Genomic DNA, 25,798 nt, shown 5'->3' on the forward strand with positions numbered 1-25,798 from the left:
GAGGCAAGATAATCCGCAAACTTTCCCCGAGCTAAGCATCTAACACAGCTCTCAACTGAGATGGTTTAAAAACACAAGCAAAACTAGGAAGCTTAAGGTTAGAAACCACCCTATAAACGATAACATCTACAAAAAAGGCAATATAATTAAATCTAAAGACATTTCAAGCCTTTCAAATATGCCGTAAAATGAAGCACAAAAGGTGAACCCGAAAATGCTGGAAAGAAGACATTCATCGTTGCCAAAAAGCAAGTAAAAACACCACCACAATTTTAGGTCAGAAGCCTCAGCCAAATCCAAGAAAGCACCAATCCCATGCTACCCAAGAAAACACACAGAAGGCAATCTGTATAGTGATATGCCGCCTAGAATTTGTATCACCCAATAAAAATCTAGTAGACTGCCTTTACAAGTGTTGAATATCTGTAGTAGATGACCTAAAAATATGAAAAAAAATGAAGCTGCATAAAAGGAAGTACGTGTAGAATAAGAACTAGTTTACCCACAAAAGAAAGCAATCGATTGGCCCACACTGAAATCCCGTCTATGACCTTACGAATCATATCATCAAAATACCAAAACCGCAGGCAACCCACAAGCATCAGGCAAGTAAAAGAAAGTTGTTGCTGTTGAAAACTAGTCACCAAATGAACTATAGCCTGGCGAGAAGTCGAGGCACGGCTCCTTACATTTGCTCTTGGGTTGACTGATTAGCTGACCCGTCTCATAATGGTGTAAAAAGCCATAAGGCACTAAAGTTAAAATACAAACTATTATATTTATTTTAATAATATATTTATATTTATTATAAAAATTTAAAATAAATCTTTAGGTTTAATATATTTTACAATTAATAAAACATAACTCATGTATTAATAATATTAAAATTATTTTATATAATACTGAAAATAATTTAAAGTTTATATTTTTTTTAATATTATGCTTTTATTTATTATAAAATTTAGTTTAATATAATACAAGATTGTAAAGTGTTAAAATATTTTTATATGAAATTATTTTAAAATTTTATATTTTTATATTTTTTTAATATAATATTTCTATTTATTATAAAACATTGGAGTCAATTTTTTGAAAAATTTACCCTATCTAGCCATTTTTATAAGTTCATTATCAAAACTAGCAGTGTAACAAAATTTCTTATAATAATAGTCTAGTGCACTCAATTTGAACTAAATTACCCTTCACTTATAAACCAACAAATTTCAAAATAATAATACCATCGTTCATGATGCGTAAATTAGCAAGTGTACTAGTCGGCACAAGTAATATAATAAAGAGTAGAATATCGTCCCACGGAGATTGTATATCATATTAGTTACCGAAATTATTCTAACCCTAATTTATTTGAACAATCGAATAGGTAGATTTAGATTAAAAATTAAAATAAAATAACTAAAAATTAAATAAACATGCAGGCAGAAATAGAAATCACTAAGATGTTAAAACACTAGGACGTCCAATTTCACCATAACCAATTCAATTTAATCCTCCATCTATGCTATTAAAGTTTGTTATCCATTTTGACAATGAATTTCCCTAATTTATTCAATATCCTCTCTCAAGTAATATTAAAAATACCTTCACATATCAACCCGTGAATTTAAATATGCAAAGATTCATTAAACTCCATGAAAATTTTTAGAAAAACTGCATGAATCACGTTGGCACATCTCTATCTTTCGTTCAATTCATGGTATCCATTACACAGCACAAAAATACATAAATCTCCTCTCAGTCTCATTGTGTATCATCAAATTATTCAAATATTGGTCATATATTTAAAAGCATTAAGCGCAATAATGAATACTCAACTATGGAATAATAAATTAAAAATAACACAGATTTATGGAATTAAATCTTTATAATTAGGCTACATCGTAGCCTTAGTAAAATAAATTAGTTCATTGGAATATAAAGAGAATTCATGAATTTAATTGAGAACATCCAAGCAAGACAATAGAGAAAAGGGAAAAAAAATTCAAGAATTAATCTCAACTCTTGATCTAGATCTCTTGCAGCTGCTACTTCTTTTCTCTTCTTTCTTGCTCTTGGTTTTCTTTCTCTTGGCTTGTCAATTTGTGCAACTGCTCTTTTCTTCTTAATTCCCCTAATGTTGCCGCAAGTCTATGCTTTTATAGTAGCTTTTATTTTGCACCCTAAAATCCTCACATGGAAAGGATTAAAATTGAAGCCGCCGCCTTTAAAATCTTAGGCCATTATATTGCAAAAACCAAAAGGCCCAAATTCACGTGCATGCCATATTTTCTTTGTAAATTAATTCTTCAATGCTTCCCCACGTGATTGCATGCATGTTGCTTAATTTAATAAAATCTTCCTTGGATTATTTCAATTAAATCTCTTTATTGTTTTTTCTTTTTTATTTTTTTAAGTTGATTTTTTCCTGAATGTTCCAATTTGATTCCTCTTTGATCCCATATTATACCTAAAATAAAAAAATATAAAAAAAGATAAAATTAACATAATAAATATAATTTAACATAGGATTAAGTTAAGAAAATATAAAAATAATATATAAATTACTAGCACATCAGTTCAAATCGCCTAAATTTTTTCATCTCCCAAATCGCCCAAGCTCCTCATCTCCCACATTGCGCATAGCAGCCCCATTATCATAATCTCAACATCACAACGGGTCGGCAAACGGGCGGCGGACACACGCGTCTTTCTAGCCCGGATTCTGACTTAGAGGCGTTCAGTCATAATCCAACGCACGGTAGCTCCCCCATCAGCAAAATATATGTGTTGCCGACGGTGTGAGGATCGGCTTCAACTCAATGTTATGGCTCTCTCACATTGTCAAATCAACGTTTAATTGACTGGTGGATTATTATTGATAAAAAAAATACTTAGGATATGTATTGACATGAACAATTCAAAATTTTCTTAAAATTAATGTTTGTAAAGTATGACATATTAGGTGTTTATTAAAATGTCTCTAAGAATTTTTTTTCAATCATCTCAAAGAATTTTCCAGCTATTTTCATAATTATACACTCTTTAATATAAAAAAAAGTACTCTATCATTTCATCATCTAATATATCTATAGGTAAACAAGCAATGGGTTACATATGACAACTTGTGTCTCAAACTTTCATTGTCGCGGGATATTCATTTGAACTTAACTTCAAAACTTGACATTCGCTAATAATATATTGTTAGAAAAGTAACGAAGATATTCGTCCTTACATAACCTATACATAAAACTCACTTAATCTTCAATCTAAATTTTAGGAAAACTATGCTTAATTCCTACTTGATCTTTTTTTTTTTTTTGTGTTGATTGATTTTGTCTTCAGTACTAAGTAATAATTGTTGTTTGATGCATGTGAAATGAGAGAGTTTTGTGGAGTTTGTGCATAGTTTTTGGGCAGAGTTTAGAGTAAAGCGTTACCAAATATATTTAGTTGGTTTATTAGAGGGGTAATTTAGTCCAATTTAAGAATGTTTTGTTATTGTTGTAACAAATTCTATTAAATAGTTAATTTTGATAATAAATTTATGAAAAAAGTTAGATTGGTAAGTTTTTTTTTAATAAATTTTTTAGGGTATTATTATTAAAAAAATAACGTTTTTTTATTAAAAATTTAAAAATTTTCATGACTATTTTATGGATGTTGACGTTCATAAATAAAATAAAATAAAATAAGGATGCAAGGAAAAAAGTGGAACGGTGTGTACTAGGTGGGGTAGAAAAGCAAAGCATGTCGGTCATGGAAAGGGCGTGAGAAACGGAGAATACAAAATTGAGGAGGGAGCAAGCTGGCTAATGGTGCAAGTTAAAATCGGACAAAAGTGTTGAACAATTCTTTCTCAATAAATGAATGAGAACCCCGCCATCTTTGCTGTCGTTAACTATAGATAAGGCTGTTCTTAATCTCTCTCACATCTCCGATCTTTCTATTCTTCCTGATCACATCCTTCTAGATCTCTTTCTGGTAAATTAACCTCCCCTTCCCCCTCTCTTTTTCTTCTATTTTACTTTATTTCAGTCAATGATTTATTGATTATTGCTGACTACTATTACTGGGTATCTGTTGTTTAATTGATCGATCAAGTTAATTTTGTGATTATCGATTTTGTTTTGGAGAATCATTAATTGGGTTTTGGATGCTCGTTTCTTTTGGGCTGTCAAATTTGAATTATGTATCGTTTTGGTTTGGTTTACTTGATGAATGATACATCTCAAAACGAAGATAATTTTGCTTTATTTATTTACGACTCCTGCCTCTTGCAATATTTACACGATTGATCCGTTTTCTTACAAAATGCCCTTTTTTGCGCCTCTTAAATCAAGATTAGACCAGACTGTCTGCTTTGTAAGAATTAAATAGCAGCGCATTATATTATCTCTCAAATCAGCAAAAATGGATGGAAAAACTAAAGATATTTTGAGCAGATAGTAGATGGCTTGTTTGATATTTTTTTTTTTGCATTTAGTCATGCCAGATGAGATCCTTTTTCTCATTCTTATCTGAATTGTACAAATCCTACTAGAGCTGCATTACTGATAGCATTGCCTTTCTACAGACTGACTGTTATATCGTTATCTTTCTTCCTCATTCTTGTTGTCTATAATATCGGGATGTTTATAATATCATTGGTGTACATGGTACCAGAGAACATTAAATGCTGGAAAGCTTACAGAGAAAGTTTTGAAGCTGTTCATTGCAACCGGAAAAGATGAAGTTCTTTTTTTGATCCAGGCACTTAATATCAAGCATATCCTCACCCCTGTTCTCCCTACCAGTTAGTAAATTTGGAAATTTTTATCATCTTGTTTTTTCAGTAAGTTTGAGTTGAACCATTTGGTTTCTGACATTTTTGAATATGTTTTCACAGGTTGTTCTGAGAAATTTTAAGACTTTCTTTTTTCTTTTTGGTGTATGGTTGGGCGTATTTGAGGACATTTGAGCCAAATACGAGGTGGTTTTAGCAAATAATTTGTTGGTCTGAATTATCAATTTCAATTTCTGGGAGATGGCTTTAGAACACATCGACGACAGTGAGGTTGACATCGTTATAGTAGCTCTGCAATCTGACCTGACATCATTCCTAAATGCATGGAGACCGCTATTCTCCCGCTTCCACCTTATAATTGTCCAAGACCCTGATCTCAAAGGGGAACTCAAAATACCACAAGGTTTTGACCATCGTGTCTATACTAAGTCTGACATTGACCAAGTTATCGGTCCTACCACATCCATTGTCTTCTCTGGTTATTCATGCAGGTACTTTGGCTATCTGGTATCTAGAAAGAAATATATTATCTCTGTTGATGATGATTGCCTTCCAGCAAAGGACAATGATGGCAATTTAACCAATGCCGTGAGCCAGCATCTTGCCAATCTTACAACACCAGCTACTCCTTTCTTCTTTAATACACTCTATGACCCTTTTCGGGAGGGAGCAGATTTTGTTCGTGGATATCCATTTAGCCTGCGAAGTGGAGTTGACTGTGCTTTGTCCTGTGGCCTCTGGCTCAACTTGGCAGATTATGATGCACCTACGCAAGCTCTCAAGCCGGAACACAGAAATTCGCATTATGTTGATGCTGTTATGACTGTTCCAGCTGGGACTTTGATGCCCATCAGCGGAATTAACATTGCTTTTAATCGTGCGTTGGTGGGGCCAGCTTTGTTCCCAGGTCTGAAGTTAACTGGGGAGGGAAAGCTGAGGTGGGAAACAATTGAAGATATCTGGTGTGGGATGTGTGTCAAGGTTATATGCGATCACTTGAGTATTGGTGTGAAAACCGGGCTACCTTATGTGTTTAGGAGCGACAAGGGTAATCCGATAGAGAGCTTGAAAAAGGAATGGGAAGGGGTGAAAAAGATGGAGGAAATAATACCTTTCTTTCAGTCAGTAAGGTTGCCGCGGACAGCGACTACTGCTGAGGATTGTTTGCTTGAGATGGCGAAATCAGTGAAGGATCGGCTTGGAGGAACGGATCCTTTGTTTGCTCGTGCTGCCGAAGCAATGGTGGAATGGGTTAAAATATGGAAAGCGGCTGGAGCTAGCCACTCCACTCCTGGTGTTTAGCAGATAATAGTAGCTGTTTTCTTCTTTGTTATGATCATTCAGATAATATTTGTCAGATTTTATTTCTAGTTTTGGTGATTATTCAACATACCCTCTTATATGGGACAGAAATAAAGGATTATTTGTAGCTATGAAGATGGATAACATGTTTATGTCTCTGCTTGGGATAGAATTAGCCTGGTTGGGTATATTTCTGATATCACTAGTGGATCTAACCAGTTGGCTAATGTTATCCCATCCTCTGTGTGATTGTTTTAATCAGTAAGATATTTGTTATTTGATAGTTTCTCGTGACTTATCAGATACTACCCAAGTATATTAGATGATAAAGATGATTATCCAGTTTCAGAGATGAATAATGAGTACCTGGCGGCTTACACTGTTGGCACTTCTTCCGTTGCTGCGTGTCAGAAATGCTGTATGTATAATGTATCTGACAGAGTAAAACTTGTATTTACAGTTGATACTGATGCAGAAGAATTACAAAGTCCCAGTGCAGCCGAATTGGAGTTAACTCGCATATCAGATTAGTTGTTTAAAGCCTTATTTTCTTTTCTTTTATTACAGGTTAATATTAAAGATTTAACGAGTGCTGTTGAGAGATTTCCACTTCTTCTTGTGGATTAAAAGGGCACTTTCAGTCTTCTAGTTATTCTCCTTCAGAATCCGTCGGTAACTTTCGTTACTATTATCTAACAAACCCAATTGCAACAATTGAAACTGGATGCATGAAAGTAGAATTGGCAGTATCTCCCGCTCCGTTCTGAGATTCGATATAAAATGTTATCCCAACTCAGTATTCAGATAAATTGATTCACCAATCGAATCGGTAAATCTAGATAAATTGATTCACTAATCAAATCGATAGATTTTAACTTACTAATTAGAATAAAACAAATCAATTTAATAATTCCCATGAATCTCACATCAATCGTATATGTATGACATGATGACATAAAAGTATGACATCAATTAAAAGGATCAGCTTACAGTACAACTGTGGTATTGTACCACAATTGCATACAACCGTTGGATGCACTTAGATTGATGGAGTCTACTGACATCCAACGGCTCGATACAATTATAGCACGATACCACAGTTACACCACAAGTTTCCCTTAATTATAAATGTAGACACACCATTTATGATAAAATCTACAACGTATAACACAAAACTCACGTCATTAAGAAAATTCAAAATCTTGACGAAATCAAGACATGTTTTTGTACCGATCTACTGCTGCGAACAGAATTGAAAACACAATTTTAATCGATTTACTGTTCCAAACAAAATTTAAAACACATATTTTAATCAATCTAGACAGGATCACGATCAACAAATCCCCACCAATTGCCAATCCCACTAGAAAATACTTTAAAATGCTTATGGCAACCGTTGCTCTAATCCAAAATCCAGATGCATGCAAAAACAACATTGAAGTTCACACCGTACACATAGAAAGAAGCATGACATAACAGCAATCCCATTAAAACCAAGCAAATCATCTAAGCGAAAAACATCTGCTGCTACTACTTGACTCCAATAATAGACATGAGTAATCGAAGCTTGTCGTTTACTTCCTGAAGATCACAAGGGTCCTTAAAAGAGGCTGGTGGCTCAACTCCAGTAAAGAGATAAAGAGCCTTTAATTCCTCAAGACATGTTGCCTGTTTTGCTGCTTTATATCCCACTATTTTTTGCATTCCAACAATTTGTTCCCAGATCTTTCCCTCATTGTACATTACCTGCAAGAAAAACAGATCATCGATATTGGCAAGAAAATAGATGGTCATGATCAAATTTATGCATATAAATTATAGATATTGTGACAGTCACTCCATGATTGAAGCTTTGAGCTTTCCCTGTTTGTATGTTGCTAGTATTTCACTAACTGCATGATCATGCTAGTCATTCAACCGAGAAATAAATATATATTTCTAAGAATTAAGCAAAAGAGAGAGCGTAAAAATATAAGGCTTGCTGCGAAAGTAGTTTTACTGACAAAGTGATGACTCCATGAATGCTTTTCCTTTGATGTTTCAAAGATCCGATGCCTTTAAAAACAAAAAGAAAAGTTTGGGACCATTTGGGGCGGTCGTGTTCTCCAACAAAGATAGACATTTGTATTTTACACTTTAAAGTTCTCCAACAAATATAGACATTTGAATTTTACACTTTAAAGTATCTAGATGCCGACAATGATTGATGTATCTTCCATTTTAATTAGCACTGACCTATAACAAGCTTATATATAGGTTCTGTTCCTCTGTGTGTGTGTGTGCGCGCGCACATGTAAAAGAAAGGAAGGCTTGAGTTCTAGCGTGAAACCTTGAAAAGTTTGCAGGATAGACTCCTTTGGTTTTTAAGATGAACAGCAAATCAAACCGTATAATTCTCTTTCAAATTGACTAAGAATTCTAAAGAAGAGAACAAAGTGGATCAGAACTAAGAATTATAAAGAAGAGAACAAAGTGGATCAGAACTGAATATTCAACTCGAAGGAATCATAGGAACATACATCAGTTGTCCTAGAATATGATGAAATTAGCCAAAAAAAGTGATTATGAAATTAGATCATGCAAACACAGCCAGACACAATGTGCAACTCCAATTGCAAGGGACGAAAGAAAGACACCAGAGCTGAGGCCTAGAAACATTGAAGATAATCAAGTTTTTGATTGTTCATCAGCCTCAAAATAATCAAGAGCCTCTCTGCACTTAACATGATTTGTTAACACAGATAACAAAGATTTGAAATAACTCAGACAACGATAGAACTTTTACGTAGATAGGAAGATAGCATTGCCTTATAACAAGAGGGATATTTAATTCAGATACTAATCTGGAAAACACATACATTAATCTCTAACCTCGTGGAAACCCAAGTCTTTCTCAGATAAAATTTTAGCAATGCCATTGCATTCATGTTCTCCTGCAGAAACAAGAAGCTCTATGTAATCAGCATTCTCAAGGCTTAATAACTTGGAAGGTTTCTCAATATCTGCACATCCATCATGAACTCAGAATTTATCTTAAAAATAAAAAGAAATTTTTTGATTGGTATAAGGAGCAAATATTTTTTGAATTTTACCATCAACAGATCCACGATCTGTAGAGGATTTTTGCTGCAAGGCATCAGTTTTATTATCATCATACAAGTCAAATCCACTTTCATCAGCAATTTCTCTTGCATCTGCATTTGTGGAGATCACAGCTTCCTTCTCCTTATTCAATTGATAATCTTGTTGAACATTACTAGTAATATTTTCATTAGCTTTTCCTCCTTCCAAAAAATAATGCATCTCTACCTTAGGGTTTTTGCTAGCACTGCCACTATTAGTTGCTCCATCTTTCTCAACTTCAGATTTTCCTGATTCCAAAATGTTATCGCCATCTCTTTTACCTAACAAACCTTCAGCATGTTCAATTCTGACGGTGCCATAATAATTTTTATTTTCAGAAGGCAACCCAATTTCTTCAACTTTCCTGTCTCCTTCCCCTGCAACTCCAGACAGTTTTTCTACACTCTGCTTCTCATTGTCTCCATTAGCAGTCATACCCTCCTCCCTGATTTTTTCTAATAATCCCCTGGTCTCTCTCACTAATTCCTGCTCTTCCTCAATGTCTCTATTCTGACATAATTCTATGGCTATATTTGTGACAGTAAATGCCAGCGCCTCTTTTTCTTCAACAATTATGCCACTTGTCTCATCTCCAGCAATTTCAACAACAACAGCATGCACCTCATCTACAGGAAGCTGACCCTGGGTTCCTTCTGGCGCCGGATTCCCATCTTCCTCTCTAATTGATTCAAATTTCACCTCAATTCCAAATGCTGCTTCCTCCATTTCATCTTCACACTCACCAACACCTTCTTGATACTCATTTTCTTCCACAATCTCATTCGCATCATTAATATGGAAACCTCCTTGCTCATATTCATCACTCACCAAAGCCTTCCCTCCATCAATTTCATCTTGCTCCTTCCACATATCAATATGTCCTTTAAGCTCCACGTATCCTTGTTCTCCAATATCATAATTCTCAAATTCTTCATCTCTATACTTTGTTCCATAATCTAATAAAAAGTGAGCGGAGTAGACCCCGGCAGCAGCTTACTCATGAGCTTATTGGTGCAAGCATAGCTTGCCAAAAAGAGCCCAGAAGGGACCGAACAAGCAAACCCGATAACTGAGATAACCACAAGTGAAGGAAGAACCAATGGTGCAGAAGATATCACAAGACCTGTAACCAAAACCTTCTTTCCAACACTTAATCCCTTGTTCACGATCCAACTCAATTTGCCACACTGTTGTTCAGCTGAGTACTCTTGAATAGCCCATTCCTCGGCTGGATCTGTATCTTCCATCTACCAAATTTTGATGAAAGTTCAACGTTCAATTAGTTCCGATAAAATCAAAAACTAGCCTACATGTGACATTAGCATACTATAAAGAAGCAGCTCAGAAAATGAAACACACTGTAGAATAACTATGACTAAATCATTTGCCGTCAAAAACAACATGTGTGAGTTATTATTAAATTAAAGCACAAAACATAAGTTCGACCATCGTTTTCAAGTAGCTATCTTTGACTGACCACCCAAAGCATGATTCAACTATGAGTCTATGACTAAATCATTCGCTGTCAGATACAAATTAGAAAAAAGTGTGAGCAATTAACAAATCAAAGCACAAAACTTTAAACGCGACAGTCGACAGTCGTTTTCAAGCAGCTATCTTCGACTGACCACCCAGGTTCGAACTTCGAAGTTCGGATCTAGCTAATCAAAAGGTTTGATTCCAGTTACAAAACATAACGGCACTTATCTTGTTTCAGCAGATAGACAAAGAGACTCACTGACAAAAACCGGAGACAGCTTATGAACTACTTCAAGTTACATGAAGTATTAATTTTCTACTTCTTCCATTGTTAGAAAGAAACAAAAATTAATGATACTAAACAGATAAATTATACCTGATATCTTGTACCATTATTGCTCTACTGGTACTTTGCTTGAGGGGATCTCATGATACAAATTATATCGTTTGTAAAACAAGAGAGTGCAAGTTTTGGGCAGTGGTCGGGTGGTTCCAGCTCAATGGTTTATAGATATGTACATACACATCATCGATATCAGTATCACAAACTTCGAGGTGAACGAAACTGCTGCTGCATAAGGGATATGCATTATGCATGTGATGTCGTGGGGATTCTGTACCTTGGCGACACGTGTTAATGAGAGATATGAACAAATTGCATGCAAACTGCGGTGCAAGCAGGTGGACACTGATAGGTTCCGCATTTCAACGTGGTTCCTCACTCCACCTCCGACTGTTCAATCTTTTAATGATGTTAATCCTGGTTAATTTCGGGGCTGGTTATATTCCCGTCTGTAATTTTTGTAAGCCTATCTCGCCGACTCCAAAGAGTAATTAATTACAATAAATTTATATTATCTTAAAAGAATCATTTTTTCATGCAAACGACTTCAATTTTTTTTATATATGGGTATGTTATTAAATTATGTAGTTTAATAGAGTCAGTGTAGACATACTAATAAATTATATGAGTTTATAATAAATTAAACACTGACTCTATTAAATTACGGGACTTAATAGCGTGTGTATATTAAAAAAATTGATGACACTAACACTTGAGAATTTTTATATTTTAAAAAATTCATAAACAAAAAATTTAGAGATTAAACAAAATTAAATGCTCAAACTATGAGATACAAGAGATTATGTTTCTTGGGGTAGTTTACAATTTTATATTACGAGTGTAAATTAGTTTAATAAACCACTTTAGTGGTTAAAGATACTTAAGTTATATATATATGTGTTAGTGTGTAAAAAAAGATTTAATTGATTAATTGTCACTACTAGAAAAATGGGCTTTACTGACACTACTTTAGTGTCAGTAATTACTTTTGCTGACAACACTTGTTAATTGTATCAGTAATACTCAAACCTGAACACACTGATACTAATTTTTTGTGTCAGTGATTTTTACGTCAGTATCTTGTGTCACTATAGTATCACCACAATAGTGATACGATGGTGTTAGTATCAGTTGATACTATTTCTATGTCAGTATTTTGTGTCACTAAAGAGTCACAAAGATAGTGACTCAATCGTGTTAGCATTTAATGATACTATTTACTTGTCACTGATTTATGTGACTATAGTATTAGGAATCCACTGACTCAGTAACATAAAAAATTCTTAACATCATTTAAATAATTAGTGTCAGTATTAACGGTGCTATACCGGTAGTGTTTTATTTTTTTTAATCACATTTTCCTGTTTATTTTACAATTAAAATAAACCCAAAATATATTAAACATACCAAATCTTGTAATGCAATTCACATAATATACATTTCAAATACATCAGTTAAATTAAAATAGTTCAAATACATCATTGTTTTGGGGGTAAAAAAAAACTTCAAGTACCAAATTAAGCTTTAAACAAGTAGTATATATACACGATAAAGTACTAAATTAATTTATGAAAATGTTAACCAACAAGAAAAAAAAGATAACAATGTCATTAATTTTGGAGTCCACGTATGCCTTCATTTTTTTTCCACCTACAAGTATATAAAATCAATTAGCACACCACAAAAAATAAGTCTTGTATATTTTAAAGGAAAAATAATCATAAATTACTTGTATGTTACCTTGCGATTGTAGGCTGTAATTAACTTGGCAACGTATGTAGCCCACTGATCACGAAGTCGCGCACTACTAGAAAAATAGTCTTTACTGACTTTAGAATAGTGTCAGAAATTATTTTCACTGACACTTATTAATTGTGTCAGTGATCTGGGAGTCAGAAAAATAGTGACACTTGTAAGTGGTGTCCGTTATTACTATTACTACAGTATCACCGATATTATGACACCATAGTGTTAGTAGTTATTAATATTTTATTAGTGTCTATGATTACTGTTACCATGGTATCACTAGTTAATTTATTTTAAAAAATAAAAAATTGAATTGGATCATTGCCTATTGATTTATTGGTAAAATTAAAAGGCACCACAAAATAACAAAAAGAAATTGATTTATATCACAAAATCTTTCATTTCACATTTAAATATTATTAGTATATATTACAAATTCCAAAACTTCAATAACAAAAATATGAGATATCCTACTCTCATAACTAAATATTCCAAATTCAATACATAAAAATTTCTACCATCCAATCAAATGGCTACTACTTGTAGCTAAATTTAATAAATGTAGAAGCTAAATTGAGAAGGATGACTGCCTTTCACTCTTTGAATATGAGTAGTATAATTGTGTTATCACACCAGCAGCTTCTCCATTCAATAGACTATATGGGTTATGATATAAGTGAAGTTGAGGAATAAACACTTCAAACACATTGATCAAATCTGCATATGAATATATGGAAAAGAAAAAAAAAATTAGCTGCCAATATCCAGTAATTAGAGAAACAACAATTAACAGAAATAAAATTATTTTGTTCGAAAGAAAAAAATACTCATACGCTATTTATAAATAAACTCAATTATTCTCTTTTGGTAAAGGTTATATATATAGCAAACTATAGCAGACAAGAAGTTTTCAATGTAATATCTACTTTCAGCACAAGCATGTTACTCTATCTACATATACCAAATGATTTTTGTGCATAGTTAAAAGCTATCACAAATGTTCTATTATAAATAAATCACCACTCATTTCCTCAATTTATTCATTCTAAAAGCTTATTTAACAAGGCAAAAAATAAGTCCTCAAACTTCAGTTTCCTTAAACTGGGCATAAAATAACTAAGAATCTCCATATTTATATTAGGCATAATAAAGTTTGGACATAAAATATTTCAATAATTTGAGAGTTCAATTCAAAATTATTACTACTAAAAGAAATAATATTTCAAACTTAGTTAAGCCTTTATAAAGTGAGTATGAGATTTATTATACTACTTAAATCTATTCATGTGAATCATTTAACGAATATCACCCTAAATTGTAATTAAGTATTCGTTAATTTTACCTAATTATAAAACTTTAAGAAGATAAAAAAAAAAGTAGAATAAAAATATAATCATTATATATTTCCACTCACAAGTAATGTTGCTTTAACTTGATTGACATCATAACCCAAAATCACTTTAAACATTTTTCCTAAACCTAGAAAGGAAAAAAAAAAACAAACTTCAAAATATAATTATTATATATTAAGACATGCATATATAACATAACCATTTACTAGAATATTCATGGAATAATCCATAGTTCTTAAAATTAATATGCTACACTAAGTATATATTTGATACAGTAAATTAATTTTCAAACTATTACTCATATGCTCATCATCCAAAATCATTTCTTGGAAGCCTTCAAAGTCTTAAACTTGGATGTCAAACTCAAACTAACACAAAACAAGAATGTCAAACTCAAATCAATTGCAAACCATAGAAATCAATAATCGGGCTAATATTTAAATTAAATTAGTTCAATTAAAAAGAATAGCTAACAAGCTCCTAGCTTTCTGGAACCACCTGGCTGGTCCTAAAACCATTCATTTTTGGGCTCCAACTACAGTAGTAATTGGTACTTAAATACATATTTATAAAATTTAAGATACTTAATACATTGGATTGATATTTTCCAGTTTTTAACAACACATATGAATGAACAACATATTAAAATTTGAGGTTATTCTGATATTATTATGCTGGTGTTTTGTAAGATCAAAAGTTAATAAATAGTTATGTCAAAAGAACTTGCTGCAGAGCAGCAAAGTTCAAAAAATCATTAAAAATAACCTGCAAGTTCAATCAACATAAACTTTTTCAGATTTGAAGTGTGCATATAGAACTTTAGTTGCTCCGAATTTCAGCTCATTCAGACATGTTTAGACTATTGTTTTGCACCACCAAACATGATACATGAGTAATTTATGAAAGATTGGACAGCAATCAACCATTTTGAAAAATCGATTAAAAATCAGTTATAAACCCAATTCATTCCAAAATTTCCAGAACTGAAACATACACATTTAACTTTAATTATTTCAAACATATGGTAAAGTTTGGACAAAATATTTCAATACTTTGAGAGTTCATTCCAAAATCATTATTTATAAACAAGTCTTATGATTTTGGCCATGAATCTTATAAAATTTAAGATACTTAATACATTGGAATGATATTTTTCAGTTTTTAACAACACATATGAATGAACAACATATTAAAATTTGAGGTTATTCTGATATTATTATGCTGGTGTTTTGTAAGATCAAAAGTTAATAAATAATTATGCCAAAAGAACTTGCTGCAGAGCAGCAGAGTTTAAAAAATCATTAAAAATAACCTGCAAGTTCAATCAAAATAAAAAATTTCAGATTTGAAGTATGCATATAGAACTTTAGTTTCTCCTAATTTCAGCTCATTCAGATATGTTTAGACTATCGTTTTGCACCACCAAACATGATACATGAGTAATTTATGAAAGATTGGACAGCAACCAACCATTTTAAAAAATCGATTAAAAATCAGTTATCGACCCAATTCATTCTAAAATTTCCAGAACTGAAACATATACATTTAACTTTAATTATTTCAAACATATGGTAAACACAATATTTTCCAAAGTAGATATAATGAAGGTTATTTGGTGCCAATAAAAGAAAAGAAAGTAGCAGAGAAAAAAACACAATAAAAGCTAAATCTTTACCTTCTTGTTTCTTCCAAGTAGCCAAAGAAACAATACCTTCTAGTTTCTTCCAAGTAGCCAAAAAAACATAGAAGCTCTTCTCCAAATCACTTATTTAAACCTAAAAGAACAATTAAAACAAAAAAAAACTCAAGATCTAATGACAATAAGAGAGACCTGAAATCATAAAATAAGAAAAGAAATAAAAAGTTGGGATTTTGAAGGCAAATGGTGAACCTGTGCCACCGGTTTGACAGGATCATGGCTGAGCACTTTTTGACAATTTTTTTTTTAACCCAAAAACGCCAAGCTGATGTTTTCTCATATTAATCAATACATTAATAGAATCAAATTGAAGCTGTAAGAACTAAAAACCAGAAAGGGGAACACTAGAGAGAAATTTTATGCTGCATTCTCCTTCTTGAGTTTTGCAAGCTCTTGTCGAACAAATCCACCCTTCTGGATCTTTGCCAACATGAGCTTGAACCTATCAAAATCATTCAGTGCCGCTCTCCTTTTCTGGACAATCAACTTCCTGTCCCAAGAGCTGTTTTCCCATTTGTTCTTCACATCAGCCTTCTCCATGGCTTCAATCAAAGACTTCTTCCTGGGAACTCAATTGATGTAAATGTTAATATCCGTGAGAGAAAGCCTCTTGAAGTTCATTTGGCTCCTCACCATATTAGGGGCATCAACAAGAGCCTATAAAGCATCACAAAAATAATAACAATTGTATACAACTAAAAAATAAACGAAACAGTTCAAAATTCAAAGAAATCTAAGCTAAAATCACTCTGTTTACAAAAGCACATCAACTTTCTAATTTGTTATTTTTGTACAGAAAAAAAGAAGGGGTACCCAGTTATCATCAACTAAACCAAAATATTCAGAATTCTTGTGACAATTTTATAAGATTCAACTCAAATAAAGCATAAGCGTAAAGTGAATAAAGGTACCCTGTTTTGATCAAGGACATCGACAATGACCACAAGCTTCCCATAGTCCTTGCCGTAATTAACGAGAGCAACTCTTCCTATCTCCACGTACCTCTTGAGCGGCTACACTCAAGGTCATAAACTTTCAATTATCAACTACTTGTTGAAAAAAAAAATACGAGAGATTCAAGTTAATTAATCACTGTGTTGGTTAATTCATGATCTGAGAAGGACCCATTAGTGGCAAAGTGGTTACCATTTTTGAAGATATTCAAGGCTCTGCCGGAGGAACGAGGAGATGAATGAATGAGGCAAGAGGCCACTTTTTGACAATTTGGATGTTAGGGATTTTTCAGATCTGGGGAGCTTAGGAGGGAACAAATACTTTGGTAGAGGGAGTTGAAAAGTTATATTTTGGATAAGATCCATTTGTTTTGTTTTTATCCACTCAAAAAGCACAACTCTAAAAAAATTAAAAATAATTTGTAGCTTAGTGGTCTTTTGATTCAATGTAGAAGCTTTAGGTTTAAGAGGTCTTAGGTTCGAATTAGGACTAAAACAAAATTAAAATGATAATGTTTAATTGCTGATACCAAAGCGTCATTGATCGCTATTACTAAAGCTATTGATACTTCAGTATTAGTAATTAGTGATACATATCTGTTAAACGCAGAAACGGATCCAAATATATGTATATACTGATACTTTTAAATAAAGTGTCAGAAGACAAGTATCAGTAAAGACCATTTTTCTAGTAGTGGCGAGAGGTCATTCACGATGTATTCCTCAATTCCCTTGAACTTTAATTTTAAAACAACAAGTTATTCACCGAAAATCCTTGACTAAACTACTTAATTATCATTCATTTAAATATATTTGTGTGTTAACAATTAAAGCCAACAAAAAACTCCAACAATGTTACTGTTTTATCCAAAATTATATAGGTAAATACTGAACATCCTGATCATGGTAATTGTAAAAAAAAAAAAAAACCATTGTTGATGTACTTATCCTATCAATTACTACTTTAAAGTCAACTTATACAACAACATTCGATAGCCAAAGCAACTTGTGAACCCCAACAGTACGCGATTTAATACAAATACGGATGTAGATACAAAACCTTAATTAGGATGACAACTTATCCTCATCAAAGTAAAGTACAAGCAACGACACCATAGCACATCCCCACTAACAACTACTTTGCAACCCAAACAATTGTTTTGTGTTGGGATATACAGTACATTGTGTATATCCCAAATCCTAATTCATGTCTATATGGATATTCATATAATCTATTCAACAGTATGCAACATAGTCACCATTATAAGTACCCTCACAGTTTATAAAATACATACAATACACAATAAAAAGATAACTATAAAGAAGCACACAATAGGTTTTTGAGCTGATTCATTTCACAATAAATTAAAACAATATGATGCAGTGTTGTAAAAATTGTTTTCAATACTTACATTATTTTTCAAAACGTTCACATTTGTGACGATATCTTGCATGTATTTCATCACATAGTAACCACATTCAAAGCTACTCGGCTGCCTCGGACACTACAAGATCAAAATTACATTAATTTTTTACTGTACGTTAACAATAATTATTTAGGTTTGTCTGATTTTTACCTTGACAGGTATCTATTGAACATTGGCCTTTGTATCAGAATTTAAACTCTGATGTATTTGAATCCCACTACAATTAAGTGACATAGCCAACGTTAGCAAATAATTTGCATAAGACATAAAAATAAAATAGCATGATCAAAAATACAAATAACAAACTTAACTTATTGATGATCTGCATTAGCTCTTCATCAGGACTACCTTCCAAAGGATCAAGATAATAGGTTGTACGTCTCACCATATTAATTGCCAATAACACCCAGTGGCCACTAAACAAAGTAAAAATTGTTCTCACACATGAATTACAAGTAAAAGTTTTAACTTTGTGATTAATCTACTAAATAAAGAATATGGCTAGCAAATGAAAAAGGTTATACCCAGGGTTATACGGGAATACGATGACTTGTCCCAATTCTGCCAAGCCTAAAAGTATTGAAATGTATTGAGTCTTGTCTTTGAAGCTGACCCTTGGATATAGCTTCTCAAAAAGCCCAAACTGAACCGACTTAGTACTTCCATTGCTCTCCATCTCCTCATACAAGTGTCTAAGAGGAAACAAACATATATAATGAAGTAAGTTTGAATAAAGGAAACAAAATAATAGCTCCAAGTTTACTAAAACATAAGCTATGATTTACCGTACTTGATCCATATGTTAATGATGCAGTTTGAGACCTCTTTAAACTCGATGATTTCAGCACAAATCATTTTGTCCAAGTGTGTTTCCCAAATTTCACCAAAGGTTGCTGTGTCATGTCGAATCTTGATCAGCCGAGGTAAAACATTCTCGATGAACATGGTAAACATGTTCATATATTCACTCCTATCATTCTTTCTTGATCGTGCTGCTGCCCGTGTATTCTTCACACATACCTTGAGGTCTTTTGCTGCTGGTCTGATGACCCGTGGTTCTTTTTTGGGTTCTTCTGCTGGTCTGATGACCAGTGGTTTTTTTTTTGGGTACTTCTGCTGATCTAATGACCAGTGGTTCTTTGTTGGGTACTTTGTCATGACAGGAGAACTACACATCTAGTACTTTAGGAGTTAGTCTAGGAGATCTTCTTGTGTGGGCTTTGAAGTAATTTCACACTCTACTTTTTCGAGGGTTTGTTGAGAAATTGCTTGGGAAATTGTTGTGGGAGTATCCTTAATTTTACTCTTCACAGATTTTGGAGTCGACTTACCCGATGGGAAATCAGCCTATGCAATAATCAAAATACATACCATTAGTAGTAATACATGCATATACAAATAGAAATAAAATAATGACATGTAACAGGCCATATACCCTTCTTTTTCCAAGAGTTTCAGGGGATTGTTGATCATTGTCAATCTGAACACCAGTGGAAGTTTTGGGCTTAGGAAAGTTAGAACTTTCAACTTCAATATTGTTGTACACATTTAACCTTGCATTCATGCATTCTAATTTAGCAGACATGAATTGGAAACTCTCTTGATACTTATACATCTTTCTTTCTCTTAGTAACTCAGTGGCATCAGGGACATGAAAGTACATAGATGAGGTGACGAATTGCCCCACTCCTTGCACCCTGCTTTCATTTGGCTGCTTCTGAAGAGCTTCACCTAGAATGTCATGTGACCCTTGTGATTGGAATGTTCCTTGTTCAACTTGACTCTTCAGCTCATTTTACAAAAAACAAATATTGTAAATCTGCAATTACAAGTACAAGACATCAACTAAACTAAACTAATATCCTTCTTCAATCTTTAACACAGAGCAAGTCCATATACAGTTCAAATTGAAACTACAGAAAATATTACAAGACAACACCTCACACAAGCGCTTGATCTCCTGGACATCTCTTTCATTACACATACAAACACACATGCACACAAGTTTTAACCTTTTTATATGCGAAGAAATAAGTTCTGATAAAGTATTACTGAGTTTTTGTCACTTGTAAATGTTACCATACAATTATTACGAAAAGCATTATATATGTACGTAAATATCTACCCACACACACACACGTTATAAAGAAAATTCATAAGAATTAAGTATACAAGTGACTTATTATTTTCTCAGCAATTGGCGTCACATCAGAAGCATATTTGCCATCTCGGTCTGCTCGTGCCATTAACCAAGCTTCACTGCGGTCAATCTCCCGCTCAGAAACTTCACTCTCCTTTTTCTGTTACAAGGTGACATAAAACATAAATAATTGATTCTATTATATTATATGCATTAGATTACTTATGTTACTGTAATTAGATTATTTACTACACATACTTTTCTATACAACATGCCACCATATCATGTGCTACCAAAGCGATGGTTGTAGACATCTTTGCTCTTTGTCTTTTGCCTTCTTATTTTTTTCCTGCACAAATAGTTTATATGAAGAACAAAAAGGTTACCACTGATTATTAGTAACTAGCAACAAATAAATCAGGTAATATTAACAAACAACACACTTGAAATTGTTCAGACAAAACTTTGTCAACAAAAAATTTCCAATCTTCCTTTTTAATGCTCGGATATTCAATAGGAGGCAACCTTAGTGACTTTCGATCGTCCTTGTTAGGTAGAACGAATTCAGTTGCCAGTTCAGTTCGAAAGTTTCTTGATGCAACCCCCATCCACTTTAACACTTGGCTTTTGCATTTCAAGCTCAATTTGAATTTTTTCTGTAAACCAATAACATGGATTAGAAACAACTTTAAACAAATCTGGAAGTTATATAAAATCTTTAAACATACTATTAAACAAGTAAACAAAACCTGAAAATGAAGTCACAAAGTTTCCTTCATCTTTAGTGGCACACGCCTCCAATCATCAGGGAAAATTGAAATTGTTTCACGTACAATGACTTTAATGTAACTCCTAAGATCATTTTTCCCTTTCCAACTGGAACACCATAAGAATTGTACTCAATTACAACTTCATGACTAACTTCTTGTTTTTACAAGCCTTTCTTTTTTGTTTGTTTTCTTCTCCTTGGTCTTCCGTCGAGCTCCGGAAGAGTGAACTCAGCATCTTCAGCCATCACCTAGAATCCTGAAAATGATTAAAATAAATGAGTACATCATTTAGATTAATAAGTTAATACAGGAGCAAAAACATATAATGAAATAAATAAATTACTTACTGGAAAACTATGAAAATTGGTGTTGGAAACCAACTACAATAATGCATTCACTGATTTTCTAAATCAATATCTATTGGAATAGCATCACAATCTTTTCTGTCATAAATTCCTTCGTCATCTTTCTCATCCAACTCACATACTGGAAGTTTGTTAGATAATGGAGAAAATACATCAACGTCTTCACATATTTCCCCATTTAACTTATAAGCTTTGTCAGTCACTGAACAAACTATTGATTTATTATTATCTAGATGGTCTTTTACATAAAATACTTGCTTTGCATGACAAGCTAGAATAAAGCAATCAGATTTATAGCCAATCCGATTTAAATCAACTACAGTAAAACCTAAATTGTCAATGCAAACCCCTTTATCATCTACCCAATCACACTTGAAATTTTTTTTTTTTAACCATTAGATAATCAAGCTGCCAAATCTCATCAATGATTCCATAAAACGTCATGTCTCCAGAATGAGGACTTTTATCTTTTGAACTTGAAATTTGTAGAGTGTTAGCGACAACCCTAACACCACTATTTTGGGTCACACGATTATTGTCCCGGTCCCTCGTTGTAAAACTGAAGCCATTGATCTCGTAGCCAGAGAAGGTCACCACGCTTGAGCATGGTTTGTTTGCCAACCACCACACTATTTCGTCAATCGGCACATTATTTGCTTTATCATGTGCTACCTATAATTTAAATTAACAAGTACAGTAATTAGTAACATGTAGAAAAATCTTGTTAAAGTTTATATCCTATATTGTATTTAGTTAAGTAATTCTGACCTTTGCTTGTAACCAACTAGAAAATTACGTATGTGTTCATTTTGCAACCACATATATATATTTTTTTTTTTTTGCCTTATAGGGGTTTCTTGATGCCAAATAATGCATATGCTCCCTACAGTGAGACCATATTAAGATTTAAAAACTAGTATAGTAATCTTATGATACAATAGAAATATTTTTTTTTGGAAAAATTAACAACTTACTCGATATATATTTGGATTTCAGGGGTGTTCATTAGAACACACCGGTGTGCTTGTGCCAACAAAGGATCATCAACCACCTTTATGTTTGCACCTCTCAAAGGCCTTTCGACAGATAAATCAATCGGACAACCAGTAGACAACCCAATAACATCACAATTTGAAAGGTACTCAGCACAAAATGCAAGTGCTTCTTCTGCAATATAACTTTCTACAATACAACCCGCAGGGCGGTAGCGATTATAAACATAATCCTTGAGAGTTTTCATTTCTCTCTCAAAAGGATACATGCATCGAAGATAAACAGGCCCACATAACCTAACTTGTTCAACTAAGTGGATTGTTAAATGGATCATTATGTCAAAAAAGCTAGGTGGGAAGTACTGTTGCTGTAAGCATAAAGTGATTACAATTTCCTCTTGCAATTGGTCAAGAGTATTAGGATCTACCACCTTACAGTACAATGTATTAAAAAAGAAGCACATCCTGATTATGACCCTTCTCACATTTATAGGCAAACAGTTTCGAATGGCTAGTGGTAGAAATTGTTGCATCAAAGTATGACAGTCATGAGACTTAAGGCCGTGAAGCCGACAATCATCTATTGAAACAAGGTTTTGAACATTGGAAGAATATCCATCAGGGACTTTCACACTCAGCAAGGTTTCACAAAACTATTTTTTTTCTTTTTTACTCAAAGTGTATGGAGCTGGAGGTATGACTTTGGTTTTTTGTTTGTTTCATCAGGAACACGTTTTCCCCTGATCTTCAAAGACACAAGATCTTTTCTAGTATTAATCTCATCCTTTGTTTTGACTGGTTGATGAAGTAATGTGCCATATATGTTCTCGCACACATTGTTTTCAATGTGCATCACATCTAATTGATGACGAACTAATAAATGCTTTCAATAGTCTAAGTAAAAAAAGATTGACTTTTTTTGTACAATTTTTCAGTTATGTTCTCATCACTATCATTGCCGCCACCGCCATCATTTTTCGCTTTTTGGCCTTCTTTTTCCCAAACTTAATATCAATATCTTCTACTATATTAAATATTTCCTCACCAGATAAAGTTTTAGGAGGCTCATTCCACTCTTACTTCCTACTAAAAACCTTTTTCAGTTTCCGAAATAGGTGACCAAGTGGTAGAAAGCCAATATATGACATTTTCCTACTATGTGGCAGCCAACATGTACAAGTGTCTATCCCACAAATTGGGCAAGCATAATAGCCCTTAACAGTACAACCAGAGAGGTTTCCGTATGCTGGAAAGTCACTGATTGTCCACATCAAGAAAGCTTGTAAATTAAAGGTTTCTTTTTTTATAAGCATCATAAACATCAATACCTACATCCCATAGAGTTTTTAAGTCCTCAATCAAATGTGCTAGGTATACATCTAGATCATTTCCAGGTTGTTTAGGGCCATATATCAAAAGAGACAACGTCAAAAACTTTCTCTTCATACACAATCATGGAGGAAGATTATATGTTATTAATATAATAGGCCAACAACTATAAGTAGTGCTAAGTGTACTATGTGGGTTAACCTCATCAGTTGAGAGAGGTAAATAGAGATTTTTAGGTTCTTGTGCAAATTTTGGCCATTTATTGTCAATTAGTTGCCAGGCTGGTGAGTCTGTTGGGTGGTGAAGTTTGCCATCTCTAATTCTTTTATTAGCATGCCATGTTAAATTTTGAGCTGTTTGTGATGATTGAAACAATCTTTTCAACCTAGGAATAGGTGGAAAATACCATAATACCTTTTTAGGAACCACTTTCCTAAATTTTGTTGAGTTATCTTTTTTCTTTGATACCTATATGCTCCACAATTTGGGCATTCAGCAAGATCAGCAAATTCATTCCTATACAAAATGCAATCATTTGGACATGCATGTATTTTTTCATACTCTAAGCCTAGCACTTTCATTGTTTTCTTAACCTCGTACATTGACTTAGGTAGAGTATTATTATTTGGAAAAATATCAGCAAGGACTTCTAATAAAGCAGAAAACCCTTTATCGAACCACCCATAGTTCCCTTTCACATTGTGAAGTCTCATTAAACTAGGTAACTTTGAATGTTTTGCACCCAGGTACAAAGGCTTTTCAGCATCTTCAAGCATATCCTTAAAAGAACTAGGATCTCTATCACAATGCTTGTAAGCATCTTTGACCATGTCAATTATGTTACTGTAATCATGACATCTAAATCTTTGACTATGTGAATGGTATTCACACTTTGTAAATGTAGATTTAGAGTTAGTCTTACCATGCCAAGTCCAAACAATATATCTTGGAGAAAACCTTTTTCAAATAAATGATCATTCACCTATTGAGGAGTATGAAACTCCATATTACAACAAAAGGTGCAAGGACATCTAATTGACATTCGGTTTTCAGCATTCAAAATGGAAAAATCTAATAAATCAGCAACTCCAGAATGATACTCTACAGACAATCTATCACAAGTTATCCAAGTTCTGTCCATTTCAAATATTTTACATGTTCACATATGTAATGTCAATTTAAGTTTAATTAAATTGCATGATTTATTTTATGTTCAATGTTATTATGATTATAATTGCAATAATAAACTAATAATTCTGGAAAATCACTAATAGCCCTTGTAAATCATTAATTTTAATAATAATTTTGACAAAATCCTGAAATTACAAAAGAAGTTTTGAAACTTAAATAGGAGATTAATAGGTAAGATGAGCGCTAATGGCTTTTTAAGTAGTTGAACTAATTCATAAGTCAAGTAACTAATAAAAGTTAAGAGTTCAAATAAATAATGTCTTCATACCACTTTGCAAGCCATTTTTTAAGATTCTATAAATCACTTTTTAACTTCAAATACAACATGCAGAACTACTTTAAAACAAGCATTTCTTTCTTGAATCAAACACAAATCATCAACTTTATACAATCTCAAAATACTCACAACCACGAACTTGATTAATTCATATTATAGTCATTGTCTCTATTACAAATCTTCCAACCAAAACAGAATAAATAAACAAGTAGCATTATATAACAAAATTTACCTCTCTTCACATGAAATGGGGATGTTAGTTCGTAACCACTAAATACACAGTCATTCAGCCAATATAATACCCAAACAATGATCTCCTAATCAGAAAGGCAAAAGCTAAAATGAAATTTCATATTTTAGTACATTCAAAATCAACTAACTTATTAATCAAAGTTAAGAAACAGAGCTAACAATTTATTTCAGAAACTAAAAAAAAATGCACTTTCTAAGTTTTAAATAACAATGACAGTAAATCACATGCACAAAAGTTTTAAACTGGCCTCAAATGTGGCAGAAAAAACAGAGTCGCA

General features: G+C 33.0%; 2 protein-coding genes across 3 annotated transcripts; one reads left to right on the forward strand and one right to left on the reverse strand.

Annotated features, from left to right (window-relative positions):
• Positions 1-3,705: 3,705 nt before the first annotated feature.
• Positions 3,706-6,366, forward strand: LOC18038589 (probable UDP-arabinopyranose mutase 5). Of its 2 annotated transcripts, none has more exons than XM_024182229.1 (3): positions 3,706-3,978; positions 4,660-4,789; positions 4,883-6,366. In XM_024182229.1, the coding sequence occupies exon 3, from the start codon at positions 5,021-5,023 to the stop codon at positions 6,080-6,082; it is 1,062 nt and encodes a 353-aa protein (XP_024037997.1). In that variant the 5' UTR covers positions 3,706-3,978; positions 4,660-4,789; positions 4,883-5,020; the 3' UTR covers positions 6,083-6,366. The 2 variants fall into 2 exon arrangements, with proteins under 2 accessions (XP_024037997.1, XP_024037998.1); XM_024182230.1 differs by having other exon boundaries at positions 5,031-6,366.
• Positions 6,367-7,505: 1,139 nt separating this feature from the next.
• LOC18038590 lies at positions 7,506-10,452 on the reverse strand. Its single transcript, XM_024182500.1, has 4 exons — positions 10,187-10,452; positions 9,175-10,142; positions 8,954-9,015; positions 7,506-7,828 (listed from the first exon to the last, which is right to left on the reverse strand). The coding sequence occupies exons 1-4, from the start codon at positions 10,450-10,452 to the stop codon at positions 7,613-7,615; spliced, it is 1,512 nt and encodes a 503-aa protein (XP_024038268.1). The 3' UTR covers positions 7,506-7,612.
• Positions 10,453-25,798: the final 15,346 nt, after the last annotated feature.

The sequence above is a fragment of the Citrus clementina genome, unplaced genomic scaffold (genome assembly GCF_000493195.1).
Source record: "Citrus clementina cultivar Clemenules unplaced genomic scaffold, Citrus_clementina_v1.0 scaffold_6, whole genome shotgun sequence".
Taxonomy (NCBI): domain Eukaryota; kingdom Viridiplantae; phylum Streptophyta; class Magnoliopsida; order Sapindales; family Rutaceae; genus Citrus; species Citrus x clementina.